Raw genomic sequence first — 16404 nt, 5'->3', positions numbered from 1 at the left:
TTTCTCCCCTGAGTTCACATGATAGTATCCTGTTTAGTATGGTGATAAAATTACAATTTGGCAGGGTGTCCAGGGGGTAGGGACCACTGGCCTATGGGGAAGTCCAATTCTGCACTGTTGGTCTAAAAGACATGTCTGGTTGATTATGGGATGCTTATGCCATTGTTCTAAAATCCAGGAACAATACAGTGTAATGAACACGATGGGAGAGAGAGCTGGTTTCAAGCGCAGGGCACAGCAGGTGTTTATTGTATCGGGCCACAGGAGGAGGCAGGTAGCTGGGTCCAGGGGCAAGCAGGTCAGACACAGAGGGTCCAAAAAGCCAACAGTACAGGCAGGGAAAAGGCTAGTAATGTCATCCGATATAGAAGGTAATAAATTGATAACAGGAAATCCGATAGGCTAAAGTACAGGCAGAGAATAGGCGTCGTTAGTGAGGCAGGCAAAAACTATCATACACGGGGGGTGCAAATTAGGGGGAAACCCAGAGGTCCAGATAGCAGTGTGTCACAAAACAAACAATACATCACAATGATGGGGTGCAAAAACTGAACTAAATAGTGTGTGATAATGACATACAGGTGTGTGAACAGGTGATCAGAATTCATGTGATTAGGATCTGGAGCGTGAGCTGCGTTCAGGGGATCTATGTGTTTGAGAGTGGGAGTTGGAAGCAGACGTTACATTCAGCACTTAAAATATACAAGAACTGTGTTTATTCAAGCAAATACCCCGCTTTCAAAAATAAAGTGATTCTATTTTATTTGGACTAAACCGAACTTATTTTCTGACGCGCAACATGCTATCCCAGCATAATTCGCATGCATTAGCCACTGTTCATGCCCACTTTTTAATTACACAATTTTCACTAATCGTTGTTGAATTTTACTATTTGTAATTGACGTTGCGCTTCACTCTCATTTAGGGCAGTGTCTATCACACGCACCGGATGAACTTGAGAATCTGAACTGGAAACGATTTCTCAATTATCGTTCACTCTCGCAACCAAAGACTGCAAACAACACTTATAGTGTATGTAGTTGTTTATATTACGCTATTAATTTAGTATTAAAGGATAAATATTATCACACGTTTATGTGAAGGTATGGGAAGGAGATAGTTGTGAGCTAGCCAACTTTCGACTTCATCAGTTGTGCAATAACGGTTGTTGTTACAATCTAATCACCGTCGGGAATTTTTAAACATGGCTGAACTAAGTGTCAAGAGATTAAAGACCAGCCTGCCTATTTGTAAAATTCACAGACCATTTGTCGGGAGCAGGGTGAAACAGAACCTCCCTGCGGTCGTTGAGGAGAGTTTGTGCGGAGTATCTACAATGCTTATGGAGATTGCTTACAGACTTGATGCACTGGTAAGGGCGACCTAACCATCCAGCAATAGGCTATAAGTGCAAGTTACTTGTTTACAAAATGTTCTATGGGAAAATTGGATGTTTATAAATAAAAGCTATTTGAAATTGCATGGATATTTTAAAAATAAAATAATTTATGGCCTGAATCACTGAAAGGTTTTCAACCCTCTGTCATGTATTTAAGCGATAAGGCACGAGGAGGTGTGGTCTACATTATGAACTGTGTTAGGTGGTTCGAGCCCTGAATGTTGATTGTCTGACAGCATACCACGGGAATGACAAAACATGTATTTTTACTTCTCTAATTACGTTGGTAACCAGTTTATAATAGCAGTAAGGCACCTCGGGGGTTTGTGATATATGGCCAATATACCACTTCGTGTCGCGTCGTGCGTAAAAACTACCACTTAGCGTTGCGTCGTGCCTGAGAACAGCCCTTAACCGTGGTATATTGGCCACATACCACATCTCCTCGGACCTTATTGCTTAATTATAAGCTAAGTGGTTCGAGCCCTGAATGCGTGCCTTTTTGCTTAATTTAGAGCTCATCGTGACTGTCATTCCACAACATTGCATAACTAATGTGTACAAGCAATGAATCTTGCAAGTCTTCATCTTATCGTTTATTTCCATTTCCATACTTTGTCATATTTGCACAGGTCTTTGATGAGTTGATGAAATGTACCAAGTTGCTTAAAGTTAGTCACAATATGAATTAAGATGTATGCCATCCAATACAGCAATATATGTCAATAACCCACTTGTAAATGGATCATTCTCACTGGAGTTACTCTATATGATTCACTCTTCCAGGCCAATATATTTGAGCAGGATGATATTGCCTTGCCAAGGGTGGCAGCGTTCTTCCATGAGCACTCTGAGCAAGAACAGGCGCAGGCTGAGGCCATGCTGGACTACCTGTCAGACAGAGGGGGACAGTACTGTAATAAAGACATACAGGTACACTGTAAGACTTTAATGTCATTTCAACAGTAAAACACTATAGAATGCACAGTAAAATACCTTAAATGTGTTTTACAGCATTAATGCTGTAGATTGTACTACATTATGGGTCAAATGCTGAAAAATACTGTTATTAACTGTAATTGTAAGCCTCCTGTAGAAATTACTCTAACTTACTGTATTTCTTTACAGTAGTCCCTGAACACTGCTGTAGTTGAAGGTGGCAAACTGTCTGTGGTGTGTGAAAGAGAGAGAAAGAGAGCTGTATCTCATATTTGAAATCAAGACTGTTCTCAGGGCAGGTCTACCGGTTTTACTTTTCTTAGCAGTTACTTTTCTTAGCAGGTTACGTGAATTAACGCAGCATGTTATGATAATTAGGTGAAGGTTAGGAAAGCTCAAATGCTAACAATGTCCCGACTTGAACCTATCTACAACCAGGCCTGCCCTGAGAACAGACTTGATTTCCAATAATGCGATGCTCTGCGCCAAAGGGTATGTAAGGGAAGACTCATGAGAAAATGATCTTTCTGTTCTACTCAAGCTATTTTGTATTTTCGTGGAAAAGTAGCCTAAATATTTTTGAGCAGCTGCTAGGTATGTACTAATTCCATATACAGTTGTGGCCAAAAGTTTTGAGAATGACACAAATATTAATTTTCACAAAGTCTGCTGCCTCAGTTTGTATGATGGCAATTTCCATATACTCCAGAATGTTATGAAGAGTGATCAGATGAATTGCAATTGATTACAAAGTCACTCTTTGCCATGCAAATGAACTGAATCCCAAAAAACATTTCCACTTCATTTCAGCCCTGCCACAAAAGGACCAGCTGACATCATGTCAGTGATTCTCTTGTTAACACAGGTGTGAGTGTTGACGAGGACAAGGCTGGAGATCACTCTGTCATGCTGATTGAGTTCGAATAACAGACTGGAAGCTTCAAAAGGAGGGTGGTGCTTGGAATCATTGTTCGTCCTCTGTCAACCATTGTTAACTGCAAGGAAACACGTGCCGTCATCATTGCTTTGCACAAAAGGGCTTCACAGGCAAGGATATTGCTGCCAGTAAGATTGCACCTAAATCAACCATTTATCAGATCATCAAGAACTTCAAGGAGAGCGGTTCAATTCTTTTGAAGAAGGCTTCAGGGCGCCCAAGAAAGTCCAGCAAGCTCCAGGACCGTCTCCTAAAGTTGATTCAGCTGCGGGATCGGGACACCACCAGTACAGAGCTTGCTCAGGTAGGTGTGAGTGCATCTGCACGCACAGTGAGGCAAAGACTTTTGGAGGATGGCCTGGTGTCAAGATGGGCAGCAAAGAAGCCACTTCTCTCCAGGAAAAACATCAGGGACAGACTGATATTCTGCAAAGGTACAGGGATTGGACTGCTGAGGACTGGGGTAAAGTCATTTTCTCTGATGAATCCCCTTTCCGATTGTTTGGGGCATCCGGAAAAAAGCTTGTCCGGAGAAGACAAGGTGAGCGCTACCATCAGTCCTGTGTCATGCCAACAGTAAAGCATCCTGAGACCATTCATGTGTGGGGTTGCTTCTCTGCCAAGGGAGTGGGCTCACTCACAATTTTGCCTAAGAACACAGCCATGAATAAAGAATGGTACCAACACATCCTCCAAGAGCAACTTCTCCCAACCATCCAGGAACAGTTTGGTGACGAACAATGCCTTTTCCAGCATGATGGAGCACCTTGCCATAAGGCAAAAGTGATAACTAAGTGGCTCGGGGAACAAAACATCAATATTTTGGGTCCATGGCCAGGAAACTCCCCAGACCTTAATCCCATTGAGAACTTGTGGTCAATCCTCAAGAGGCGGGTGGACAAACAAAAACCCACAAATTCTGACAAACTCCAAGCATTGATTATGCAAGAATGGGCTGCCATCAGTCAGAATGTGGCCCAGAAGTTAATTGACAGCATGCCAGGGCGGATTGCAGAAGTCTTGAAAAAGAAGAGTCAACACTGCAAATATTGACTCTTAGCATCAACTTCATGTAATTGTCAATAAAAGCCTTTGACACTTATGAAATGTGTGTACTTATACTTCACTATTCCATAGTAACATCTGACAAAAATATCTAAAGACACTGAGGCAGCAAACTTTGTGGAAATTAATATTTCTGTCATTCTCAAAACTTTTGGCCAAGACTGTACTATATACTTCTATATACCTGCAGGTTTTCTTAATTAACTACGCTACTAACTATCTCGCTAACGTTAGCTTGTTTGGATTGTGTTAGCTAACAGTATATCCAAGTTGATATGTCGGTCTGTTGCGTTGATCTTTCTTGCTGGTAAAATCATTTGTGATATTGTAGCTATAGAGCAAATCATTTTAGTATTAACAACTTGCAGAAATCCATATGTTTGTTTCTTTGGATAGGCTACTTAACCCGTGGGTGCATGAAATGGTGCTAACGCTATGGTATTATTAGTGGCAAAATGGTCATAGGCTTCACCAGACAAAAATACAGTTTGTCTAGGGAGGGAGAGTTTAGCTATGTCGAATACACATTTAGTTTGTCAAAAGCCACGGACTGACATTTTGCCTTGTGATGTATACTTTTTGGGTGATTCTGCAGTTGGAATGAGAAGAATGGAAGCTCTCAGATGAAAGGGGAATGGTGCTTGCTAACGTTAGCTATAGCTCAGAGATGGCGCACTCCATTGGACACCTTTCTCTAAATATCTCTGGTTAATGTTAGCTCTATTCAGTCTCAGGGTGCATGTGATTTAGCAGAAGTGTAGTGGAATATTCCCCCTATGCTTTTGTTATCCTCATTAGTCCATTTAAATGAATACATTCAGCAACAACAGACACAGACTGATATTTTACCCTGCAGGATATTAAAGTTTTCATTTTCGTTTTCTTCAAATTGTGTGGTTAGCTTGCTAACATTATTCAGGGCGATGGTAGTGGCATTTTCCGCTTGAGTTGAATTTTCCTTGTGCTTTTGCTAATCTTTCAGAAGTGATCCTATCCAACCATTAATTAGGCAATGTTAAATTAATGATATCTGAAACATCAGGCACAGACTGATATTTTATTTAGCCTTGTAGTGTATAATTATTTAGTTTAGATTGTGTGGTTGGCATGAGTTGCATAGTAACGTATAGCTTGATAGCTCTTGGTGTGTGAATGCCATTTGGTGGCTGGGGGTAGTGTAATTTTCATATTGCAGGATGGCTCGTAGCTGGAAGTAGCTTTATTGGGAATGTGTAGGTGTAAATCCTGCAATTTCTGTTTCCTAAATATTAAAGCATTCATTACTCATGCAACAAAAAACATAGAAATGTTGTGAACTACAGTCTTTGCTTGTGGGATAGAGTGCCCTTGCACTGAAGCATCAGTACTTGTTACACTACCCCGACCTCATCCTGCAATTTGGGCGACACAAACGAATGAGGACACTAAGGTTTGAGAGCAAGCACTCCTACTTCAAGGAGTGTGCCAGAAAACTTGTCTGAGAGCCACTCCAGGATTACTTATGCAGTGGCCAATTGTTTCCACATAGCATTGAAGTTGTTGGTGTCATGAATTCATTTGAGGAGCAATTATATAACAACACCATTCAGGGAGCCGGACAGTCAAAAGGGTTCACAAAGCAAAGCACTGCAGAGGTGTTTAAAATTGTATACAAAGCAAAAACATACACTAAAGGCCTTGTTGTAATGGGAGAAAATGATGACGGATACACATTTGGAAAGATCTCACGGATTCTGGTCACAGAATCACAGGTGCATTTAATTGTTGGGTGGTATCAGTCTTTGTCACTGGTCGTGCTCAGGGTTAATTTTATACCAGATTCTCTGATTAATTACAGTCGAAGTCGGAAGTTTACATAAACTTAGGTTGGAGTCATTAAAACTGTTTTTTCAACCACTCCACACATTTCTTGTTAACAAACTATAGTTTTGCAAAGTCGTTTAGGGCATCTACTTTGTGCGTCACAGTAGTAGTGGTGATAGTAATAGTAGTAGTGGTGATAGTAATAGTAGTAGTGATAGTGATAGTAATGGTAATAGTAGTAGTGGTTGTAGTAGTAGTAGTAGTGGTAGTAATAGTAGTAGTAGTAATAGTAGGAGTAGTGGTGATAGTTATAGTAGTAGTAGTAGTGGTGATTGTAGTAGTGATGATAGTTATAATAGTAGTAGTGGTGATAGTTAATGTAGTAGTAGTAGTGGTGATAGTAGTAGTAGTAGTGGTGATAGTTGTAGTGGTTAAAGTTATAGTAGTGATAGTAATAGTAGTGATATTAGTAGTAGTGGTGATAGTAGTAGTAGTGGTAGTAATAGTAGTAGTAGTAATAGTAGGAGTAGTGGTGATAGTAGTAGTAGTAGTAGTAGTGGTGATAGTTATAGTAGTAGTAGTGGTGATTGTAGTAGTGATGATAGTTATAATAGTAGTAGTGGTGATAGTTAATGTAGTAGTAGTAGTGGTGATAGTAGTAGTAGTAGTGGTGATAGTTGTAGTGGTTAAAGTTATAGTAGTGATAGTAATAGTAGTGATATTAGTAGTAGTGGTGATAGTAGTAGTAGTTGTAGTAGTGATAGTAATACTAGTGGTGATAGTAATAGTAGTAGTGATAGTAATAGTAGTGATAGCAGTATTGATAGTAATATTAGTAGTGATAGTAATAGTAGTAGTGATAGTAATAGTAGTAGTAATAGTAGTAGTGATAGTAATAGTAATAGTAGTAGTGATAGTAGTAGTAGTAGTGTTGATAGTGATAGTAGTAGTAGTGGTGATAGTAGTAGTAGTAGTGGTGATAGTGGTGGTGATAGTTGTAGTGGTGATAGATGTAGTGGTGAAAGTTATAGTAGTGATAGTAATAGTAGTGATAGTGATAGTAGTAGTAGTAGTGGTGATAGTAGTAGTAGTGATAGTAATAGTAGTAGTGGTGATAGTTGTAGTAGTGATGATAGTAGTAGTGATGGTGATAGTTATAGTAGTAGTAGTGGTGATAGTAGCAGTCGTAGTTGTGGTGATAGTAGTAGTAGTAGTTGTAATAGTAGCAGTAGTGATAGTAGTAGTGGTGATAGTAGTAGTAGTAGTATTTGTAATAGTAGCAATAGTGATAGTAATAGTAGTAGTGGTGATAGTAGTAGTGGTGATAGTAGTAGTAGTTGTAATAGTAGCAGTAGTGATAGTAATAGTAGTAGTGGTGATAGTAGTAGTAGTAGTAGTAGTTGTAATAGTAGCAATAGTGATAGTGATAGTAGTAGTGGTGATAGTAGTGATAGTAGTTGTAGTAGTGATGATAGTAGTAGTGATGGTGATAGTTATAGTAGTAGTAGTAATGATAGTAGCAGTCGTAGTTGTGGTAATAGTAGTAGTGGTGATAGTAGTAGTTGTAATAGTAGCAGTAGTGATAGTAATAGTAGTAGTGGTGATCACTAGTGGTGATAGTAGTAGTTGTAATAGTAGCAGTAGTGATAGTAATAGTAGTAGTGGTGATAGTAGTAGTAGTAGTAGTAGTTGTAACAGTAGCAATAGTGATAGTAATAGTAGTAGTGGTGATAGTAGTAGTGGTGATAGTAGTAGTGGTGAATGTTATAGTGGTGATAGTAGTAGTAGTAGTGGTGATAGTAGTAGTAGTAGTAGTAGTGGTGATAGTAGTAGTAATAGTGGTGATAGTTATAGTAGCATTAGTAGTAGTGGTTATAGTAGTAGTGATGGTGATATTTATAGTAGTAGTAGTGATAATAGTAGTAGTGATAGTAATAGTGATAGTAGTAGTAGTGATAATAGTAGTAGTGATAGTAATAGCAATCTCTCTCTTTCTATTCTTTCTATTTCCATGTTTGTCCTAGTTGACATATCTTAGCTAAGGAGGATCAGAGTTTCAAAGATTGGGGTGATAATCTGCATGCCACCGAGATTTATTTGAGACTTGTTTGCATCTCTCATTCTCTCAGAAATCCTGCCATGCAGGTTGGGTCAGTAAATGATCTGCTTGCTCCATCCCGGAGCCTGTGTTGGCTTGCGGTAGCGTGCTTCTCTGGCTCCAATCTAGCCCTGCTCACTCCTCTCTATCATCCTTCTCTCTCAGCCCCTTTCTCTCTCGATCTCTCTCTCTCATTTCTCTCTCAAAGACAGGCAGGCAAGCAGTTCTTGTTATAGTTTTTTGTAAAAATATCTCCCTGTTCAACTTTTCTAGTTTTTTATTTTTTTTTAATTTAGAGTTCATTTTTTTCTTAAATAATCCTGTATTTTTAAGAATGACCTATTCTGATATCTTGGTTTGTGTATGGTGAAGTACATTATTGGCCAGTATTTGTCAATGTTCTTATCACTGTATCTCTCTCTGTCTCTCTGTCTTTCTCTCCCCTACTATCTGGACTTGTAATGTTGCTCTTTTCAAATGTTGTTCTTTGTGGTTAAAGTGCAATTCATGTGAAATTCATGTTTTGAATTTGAATAAATATATATATTTGTACACATTGTTTTTCTTACAATATTATGTTTCAGGGAGCTGTCTTTTAAAGACAGCCTGCAATGCTGCTTAGTACTGTAAAATAATTGTATATTACTGTAGGTATTTCCCTGTAAATTTACAGCATTATACTGGCACCACAGTTTCCAGTTTAATACTGTAATTTTGCTTTACAGCAGTGATGCTGTAATATAGTTTACAGTATGAATTTCCTTACTGTAAAACATATTACAGCATCCCTGCTGTAAATTTACCGCATGGATGCTGTAATATGTATCATACTGTATTACAGCATCCTTGCTGTAAATTTAAAGCAAGAATACTGTAATAATTTTTACAGTAAGGAAAATGGTACTGTAAACGATATTACAGCATCACTGCTGTAAAGCAAAATTACAGTATTAAACTGGCAACTGTGGTGCTAGTATAATGCTGTCAAATTACAGAGAAAAGTTTTACAGTGTAGAGCTGCCCGCTTATAGAAATATAATGAACCACCACCCTTTATGGCATAGTTGACCTGAATGGGGATGCCTGTTCTACTCATTCTAATTCTGTGTGCCCACTGCCGGGGGAGAGGGGATGGGTTCCTCCTAACTTTAGGCAGTGTAGTAGGGCATGGGTCATGCATGCATGCCTTTTTCCTTCTGGCTAAATAAATTGGCACACTAGCTTGGTTTCCATTCAATTGGCCACAGATTTTCATGCGGATATCCTAAAATCTGCATAAAAACAATAAGCGCATTTTCCCACCAGATGTGAGTTTCCATCAAACTGACTTGTGGCAGATAAAAGGCTGTGCGTGATGAAGTAGTGCACATAAATTACTTTTGCGGTTAAGTTCCCATGTACGGAATAAAAAACACAAGTTCGATGGTCATCTCAATTTCAACTTTACCGATGGTTTTCACAACAAACTGTTGTGATTAATAGCAAACTATTGGTTTTGACACATGCTCTCAAGACAAGATATCCCTCACTGATAGTGGACAGGGGGTTAGTTATATGATGAGAAATTAATAAGGGCAAGATCATTTTATTTGATAATTGGCAGCCAAGCACCGGTCACCAGCATTCAAATAATAGCTTACCCTCAATATTTGGACTATTGGAAATGTGCATGATCACAGTGCATTTACCCACCATGTGAAGTTCATCATAATGTTTTTAATCTGCCTATAAACGTCTCATGCTTTTCCACATCGTGGTGGTAGGCCCATATCGTGTGACTCCAAGTTTACTTTCTTTTATCGATATTTGTGCATAAAGGCATTTCCAACGTCATGTCTCGCATAATTAATTTTACAGACACATGAAATTGTACCAACATTTGTTGTTTCCATAAGCCCTGACTTTTTCTTATGCGTCAGGTAATTATTTTGCTGTGTGGAAATCTGGTTACTGTCTAAGCTTGGTGCTGGGGATAAGGGGTTGTGAGTGGACAGAATAGGAACGTCTGAGGCCAAGGGTGGTGGGGGGTTAAACCCTAACCCTGGAGCTTTTCCTGGGGCTCAGGCCTATTGCCTGTCAGGGTGTACATTTCCCCTGAGTTCCGGAAAATTGGGGAGATTAATGTGCAGGCGGAAGGACGAGGCATTAATTGTGTTTCCAGATGTACGGGGTGGCGTTGACACTTTAGTGCCGTGTCCTCTTTCTGCCTCCTCCAGTTTTACGAGTCATGTCAAATCGATCCCAAGTGGGACCGCTAAGGGGTCCATCATCAGCAATTTGGGACACCTTGTTATCCATTGATCTGTGAGGGCAAATGATGTGTCCTGAATAAGTCTATTCATCAGTTTTGATATTGTTACGATTTGTATTAAATTCTGCAACCAATTCTTCAACTTTGTTTGAAGTTTGGAAAGAAGTTGTCTGAAAGGCTTTTCGTTGTTTTGTTTATAAAACAGTTTGGATGGATTCATTTTCATAAAGATCATAGTTAAAGTAGGAGAGATATATTCAAGTGTTTTCAGATTTTAAGAAACTACAGTAGTATATTAATGAATTAAAGTAAAAAATATATAGTTATCCTTCAGTAAGGGGGACAATTAAGCTAGCTGTTCTGTTCTAACATCTACATTTTGATTATTAGCACAAGGTTTCCCATAGTCGGTCCTGGGCCCCCCCCCCCTGGGTGCACGTTTTGGTTTTTGCCCTAGCACTACAAAGCTGATTCAAATAACCAACTCATCATCAAGCTTTAATTATTTGAATCGGCTGTGTAATGCTTGGGCAAAAAAACACAACGTGCACCCGGTGGGGCCCCAGGACCGACTATGGGAATCCCTGATTTAGCAGAGCGACTTACAGTCAGTGCATTCTAATGGCCGTCTCTGTGTGTGTGTGCTGTCATTCTCCCCCAGAGGCCAGGCTGTGAGGAGGTGTGTGCAGTGATCCCAGCCCTCGAGCTGATGCTGGGCCAGTGGAAGGAGGAGATGGCTGTGATGGTGGAGCTCAGCCAGCTGTCCAAGGAGCACAGCGACCCGCACTCCGCCAGCGTGGTCAAGAGCCGCTTCCTGGGGCCACTGGTGCCCCGCGTCAAACTGCTGGGAGACCTCCTGACCAACGCCCGTAGAGTGGGCTGCACCATTGGCCGCTCGGGGGGCTTTGGGGAGTACCTAATCAACCAGCTGCAGGAGGAGTTGACCAATGTCACCAGTGGATGAATCACTCACTCACTAGCGTGCGTTTCCATTAAAGAAGCCTACTTGGTGAGTTAGACTCACAAAACAAGCCTTTCCTGTCATGTCTGTGTTTTTTTTGTCTGGGCACCTATATTGTGTTATTGCTAGTCAGTAAGACCAATGTATTGTAGAAGACACTCTAAAGTCCTCTATGGAAATGATTTCTGAACTGAACAAACAAGGGGGATGGCTTATTTACAACTAGCTTCATTCTAGAATGTAAACTGAACCAAGCTATAGCACTTCTTCCAAATTCCTAAGCTTGAATATCTGCCCTATTTCGTAAATGTTTGGTTCAACATATTGATGGGGGTGTTGGGTTATGTTAGAGAGGGTGGAAGGTCTTGAATCCAGTATTTTAAGTTCTAGAAACTACCAAAAATGAAGAATACATGTATTATGTACTTGATCTGGGCATTTAAAAGGGCACAGCCTCAGTGTATCATATATGTATTCCGTAAGCAAAGTTGAGCCTTGATGTCTTAAAGGATGCTGTTGGATGCATTGAGAGGTAACAATGCGACAATCAAAGTTGATACTGTAATATCTGGTATTTGACAATCCTCGCAGTATGCTATGTTAAGTGGCTTATAATGTGAAGTATTTTTGTATTTACTATGTTACAAAGAGATCACTGATTCGTTAGAAATTCTGGGTTGATGATTAAGAGATATTGTTTGGGAATTGTCTCATCCATACACTTTGTGTCCACAAAACATATTGCCTTTAAATATACTGTTGAAATATTCATTATCCCTCTTCATCACATACAGTACACAGTTACAACAATGTCTTCCTTTTGAAATAAAGTCTTGAAAAAAAAACTCTAAGCTCTCTTTGTTCTATATGGCTCATATAGTGTTTAATGTAATATAAGTGTTCGTAGTGACTTTAATTTCCTGACTGTCAAAGGATTCTTGATTGTTGCAGGAGTTTTGCATGGGATGTCATCGCTGGTTTAATCAACTCACTATCGCCATCTAGCGATCCTAACCCAGACCTAGATATTGTGTGTATGTACTGATATGTACTGTCGACTGTGTGACGTTTTAAATGTATGTATTTCACTCCTTGACTGATCATGTTATGTACTATGTATTATGTCATGTTTCATGTTGAACCCAGGAAGAGTAGATGAGGCTTTTGCAGATGCGAATGGGGATCCCAATAAATACCAATAACAATACATTGAGGTTTTCAAGTAGCAGGCTTATCGTGGCCTATTTTTCTCCAGTAGGCCTGTCTATAAAAAATAAATAAAAATCCCTTCAAATCATAACAGCCATGAGAGCATTTCGTATTTAGAAAAGTATATTTATTTCAAACAAACAGGTCTGCCTGATTAATTATAAAGCAGCCTGCACATTGGATAATGAATATATTCGAGGGCTATAAATTATAATAATAGGTTGTGCAAGACGACAATTAGTGATATCATTAGGCCAACTTCCATCTTCGAAACCAATTGTATAGGGACACTAGATAAACGTTTGAATTTAAAAGAGCGTTCGAGACGTATTATTCCTTTGAATACAGTTATACTGATATTTTAAGAAGCTCATATTAATGAACAATGAATTACAATCAAATCACTTTCATAAATGTAATATACAGATTCAATTGTAATATGTTGGTGCATAGCTGTATTATTATTATACTTCTATGTAGTCCTATTACTAGAATATGATGCTTTTACTAAAGTTCCTTCTGGAAAAATAAAGTAATCCTATTCCATGTTATTATAGAGACAGTTACGAGAACTTGTACACTAATTAGCATGAAGTTGTAAACCCCTCCCTGCGCACACACTCCGCGCGACCATTGGCCAATCCAGGGAGCTGTCAGAAATGCAGAGCACGCCCCTAACTCACCAGGGATAAAAGCTTGTTTGAGCCACAGCATCAGCAACAGGTACCCAAGGGGTGCACTAGGATACAGGTTGGGAAAGACAACCAAATTCCTACACTAAAAACTAATACTAATTGTACGTTTTTTGGTTGCTCTAAGGATACCTTTACAGTTCAACTTTTTGCCCAAAGTTTCCGGTAACCTCTAACGTTTGTGACAAATACAGAGCCAGGATTACAATCGTTACAAGGCTGGTCTTGGAATTTGACAGTGAGATGGAGTTGTCGGATATTTCGTTCCCTGTCACCTCTGCTGATGACTTTTATGACGACCCGTGCTTCAACACCAGCGACATGCATTTCTTCGAGGACCTGGACCCCCGGTTGGTCCACGTGGGACTCCTCAAGCCAGACGACCACCATTACAACGAAGACGAGCACATCAGGGCACCGAGCGGGCACCACCAAGCCGGGAGGTGCCTCCTCTGGGCATGTAAAGCTTGCAAGAGGAAAACCACAAACTCTGACCGGAGGAAGGCTGCTACTATGCGGGAGAGGAGGAGGCTGGGAAAGGTCAACGACGCCTTCGAGAACCTGAAGAGATGCACGTCGAACAACCCCAATCAGAGGCTTCCCAAGGTGGAGATCTTGAGAAATGCAATCAGCTACATCGAGTCTCTGCAATCTCTGCTCAGGGGCCAGGACGGCGAGAACTACTACCCGGTGTTGGAACACTATAGCGGGGACTCTGATGCATCCAGTCCACAGTCCAACTGCTCTGATGGAATGGTGAGTTGGTGCATCTTGACATCAGTGTATGTGCATGACCCCACTGGAATTCGGTAGTTTTTATTCAATAAAACCTATTTGCAGGTCTATATAAATACATTTAATAGGCCTATTCGATTTGATTTTCTTATATTATTTTGGAACTACCAATTGGATATCACGAAATTGTGGAGAAAAATGGGTAAATAGTACATCAACAACAACAAATTTTACATGCTAAGTACAAAAAAAGGTGGGATATAGGTATATAGTTTGAGATATTCATGTCATTCAATATCACTCCAAAAGCTGTCAGAACACACAGTGTTATTTAATTGATCGAATTCTTAGATTGCATTTATTAATGTTTTATCCAGATGGACTATAATGCCCCAACGTGCACGTCCGCAAGACGAAGCAACTATGACAGCTCTTATTTCGCCGAGACTCCAAATGGTAAGTTATTATTTTAAAGTGTTATATTATTGTGACTTGTTAGGCCTAGACCTTTATTATACGGTTTTTAAAATACGTTTTTTTCAGCAGCTCTCCTTCAGTAGCCTAATGCACAAGACCCAAGGCAGACATTTTTTGACACACATGTAGATAACGTTACTTGTCTCTGACTGATGTTTCCTTCACCTCTGTTACAGCTGATTCCAGAAGCAACAAGAACGCAGCAGTCATCTCCAGCCTGGATTGTCTTTCCAACATCGTGGAGAGAATCTCTACAGACACGTCAGCGTGCACTGTGTTATCAGGCCAGGAGGGTTCCGAGGGTAGCCCCTGTTCTCCACAAGAGGGATCTATCCTGAGCGAAACGGGGGCACCCGTGCCGTCACCGACCAACTGCCCACAGCCGTCCCATGACCCCATCTACCAAGTGCTATGAACACAGTGATAGTATGGCTACATTCATGAAAACGAATAGATTCCTGTAAATTGTAGAAAACAACAAACGGACAGAGTTGCAGAATGTTGCTGTGGTAGAATAATATGATGGCAAAGCTGTCATTCCTTCTAATAGAAAGGTTTAAATTCCTTGAAGATCAATCAGTGGCTTCCCATTGGTCACGTTTTATGAGATATCATTTCCGACTTATTTATGTAGGCCTAAGTGTAATCGTAAATGAAATATTTGACCACTTTCTTAGACTTGTGTGTGTGTGAGTGTGTCATCGTCATCTTTTGTTCTTTCCTTGCCATTTTTATTGTTTATGACAATAGAGGACCATTTTTGTATATGTGTAAATAAGAGGTGATTTGTTTTTTTAAAAATAAACAAAAAAAAGTGTTTTATGTATTTAAAGTAGGCTGAGGCGCTTGGTTTGTTTGTTGTGAGAAATGTTTAACTTTATATTTATACATCTTAAAATGAGTGAAAGGCTTTCGATGTTATTATAAATAAATTACTATGACTATTTATACAAACCATGTTTCATCATTTATTCTATTTTGCCAAGATAACTGAATGTGTGTCGTTAATACCTGGCATGTTTAACCTGAGGAACATGGGTAGAAAATATTGAAATTCAAAATTCAAAAACACTGTAGCATATTATACTGTAGTAATTAAGCATATTATATAAAAATAGTATGCCTATTGTAAATAGGGTAATGTTTAGTTTCGATTTAAATTAATCAATAGACAAGAGTTGTTAGTTTAATGTTCACATACATTTAATAACAACATTAAACGTAACACAGGACACAATAGCATATTATCGAATGTAAATTATTTCGATTATTACTCCATGTCATAGGCCTATCACATCTAACCCTCTCAAAGCATGAACTATGATGGGAAGGTTATAGGCTATGGCCTATATTAAATACATCTTATTGTATTCCTAACTGATGGGTTTGATAAGGTCACAAATGACCCACAAACAAGACAGAAACTGTTGCCATAAAATAATATGTCTAACAAAAATAATATGTCTAACAAAAATAATATGTCTAACATATTATTATATAAGATAGGCCTAATATCCCTTAAAATAACCTATCAACGCAGGGCCGGAATACTTACTAGCGTGCGTGCAGCTCTAATTGTTGCATAAATCATGCATTGATGTCGAATGGAGATTTGCACAAAAATCCATGTCATGCTTTAATACAAAACAAATTTTGTTTAGCCGTAACACACCATTTTAAATGATTACGAAGGTTTCCTCTGTTTCAATTCACACAAATACATTGACAGTATATGCCTAGTCTACAATGTTTTTCTCTCCATTCTATAATGGCATTTCCATAAGTATATTTGTATTCGTGAATTCATTTCCAAAAGAAAACGGTACTTATATTTATGT

General features: G+C 39.2%; 2 protein-coding genes across 3 annotated transcripts; both read left to right on the top strand.

The window, feature by feature from the left end:
- Positions 1-918: 918 nt before the first annotated feature.
- On the top strand, positions 919-12294 carry LOC109897801 (ferritin, heavy subunit). Of its 2 annotated transcripts, XM_031833177.1 has the most exons (4): positions 919-1032; positions 1264-1372; positions 2186-2332; positions 11154-12294. In XM_031833177.1, the coding sequence occupies exons 2-4, from the start codon at positions 1337-1339 to the stop codon at positions 11454-11456; spliced, it is 486 nt and encodes a 161-aa protein (XP_031689037.1). In that variant the 5' UTR covers positions 919-1032; positions 1264-1336; the 3' UTR covers positions 11457-12294. The 2 variants fall into 2 exon arrangements, with proteins under 2 accessions (XP_031689037.1, XP_020347964.1); XM_020492375.2 differs by having other exon boundaries at positions 926-1372.
- Positions 12295-13395: 1101 nt separating this feature from the next.
- Positions 13396-15520, top strand: LOC109897800 (myoblast determination protein 1 homolog 2). The gene is made up of 3 exons (XM_020492374.1): positions 13396-14110; positions 14467-14545; positions 14743-15520. The coding sequence occupies exons 1-3, from the start codon at positions 13598-13600 to the stop codon at positions 14979-14981; spliced, it is 831 nt and encodes a 276-aa protein (XP_020347963.1). The 5' UTR covers positions 13396-13597; the 3' UTR covers positions 14982-15520.
- The last annotated feature ends 884 nt before the right edge of the window (positions 15521-16404 follow it).

Source organism: Oncorhynchus kisutch, linkage group LG10 (assembly GCF_002021735.2).
Source record: "Oncorhynchus kisutch isolate 150728-3 linkage group LG10, Okis_V2, whole genome shotgun sequence".
Classification (NCBI taxonomy): domain Eukaryota; kingdom Metazoa; phylum Chordata; class Actinopteri; order Salmoniformes; family Salmonidae; genus Oncorhynchus; species Oncorhynchus kisutch.
Note: the sequence above shows the minus strand (reverse complement) of the source record. Positions and strands in the feature narration are given on the sequence as shown.

Coding starts and splice junctions, on each gene's coding strand:
- LOC109897801 (XM_020492375.2), top strand. CDS start 1,205: ATGGCTGAACTAAGTGTCAAGAGATTAAAGACCAGCCTGCCTATTTGT. Junction 1,373..2,185: donor CTTACAGACTTGATGCACTG/GTAAGGGCGACC, acceptor TCACTCTTCCAG/GCCAATATATTTGAGCAGGA. Junction 2,333..11,153: donor ACTGTAATAAAGACATACAG/GTACACTGTAAG, acceptor ATTCTCCCCCAG/AGGCCAGGCTGTGAGGAGGT.
- LOC109897800 (XM_020492374.1), top strand. CDS start 13,598: ATGGAGTTGTCGGATATTTCGTTCCCTGTCACCTCTGCTGATGACTTT. Junction 14,111..14,466: donor CCAACTGCTCTGATGGAATG/GTGAGTTGGTGC, acceptor TGTTTTATCCAG/ATGGACTATAATGCCCCAAC. Junction 14,546..14,742: donor TTTCGCCGAGACTCCAAATG/GTAAGTTATTAT, acceptor CCTCTGTTACAG/CTGATTCCAGAAGCAACAAG.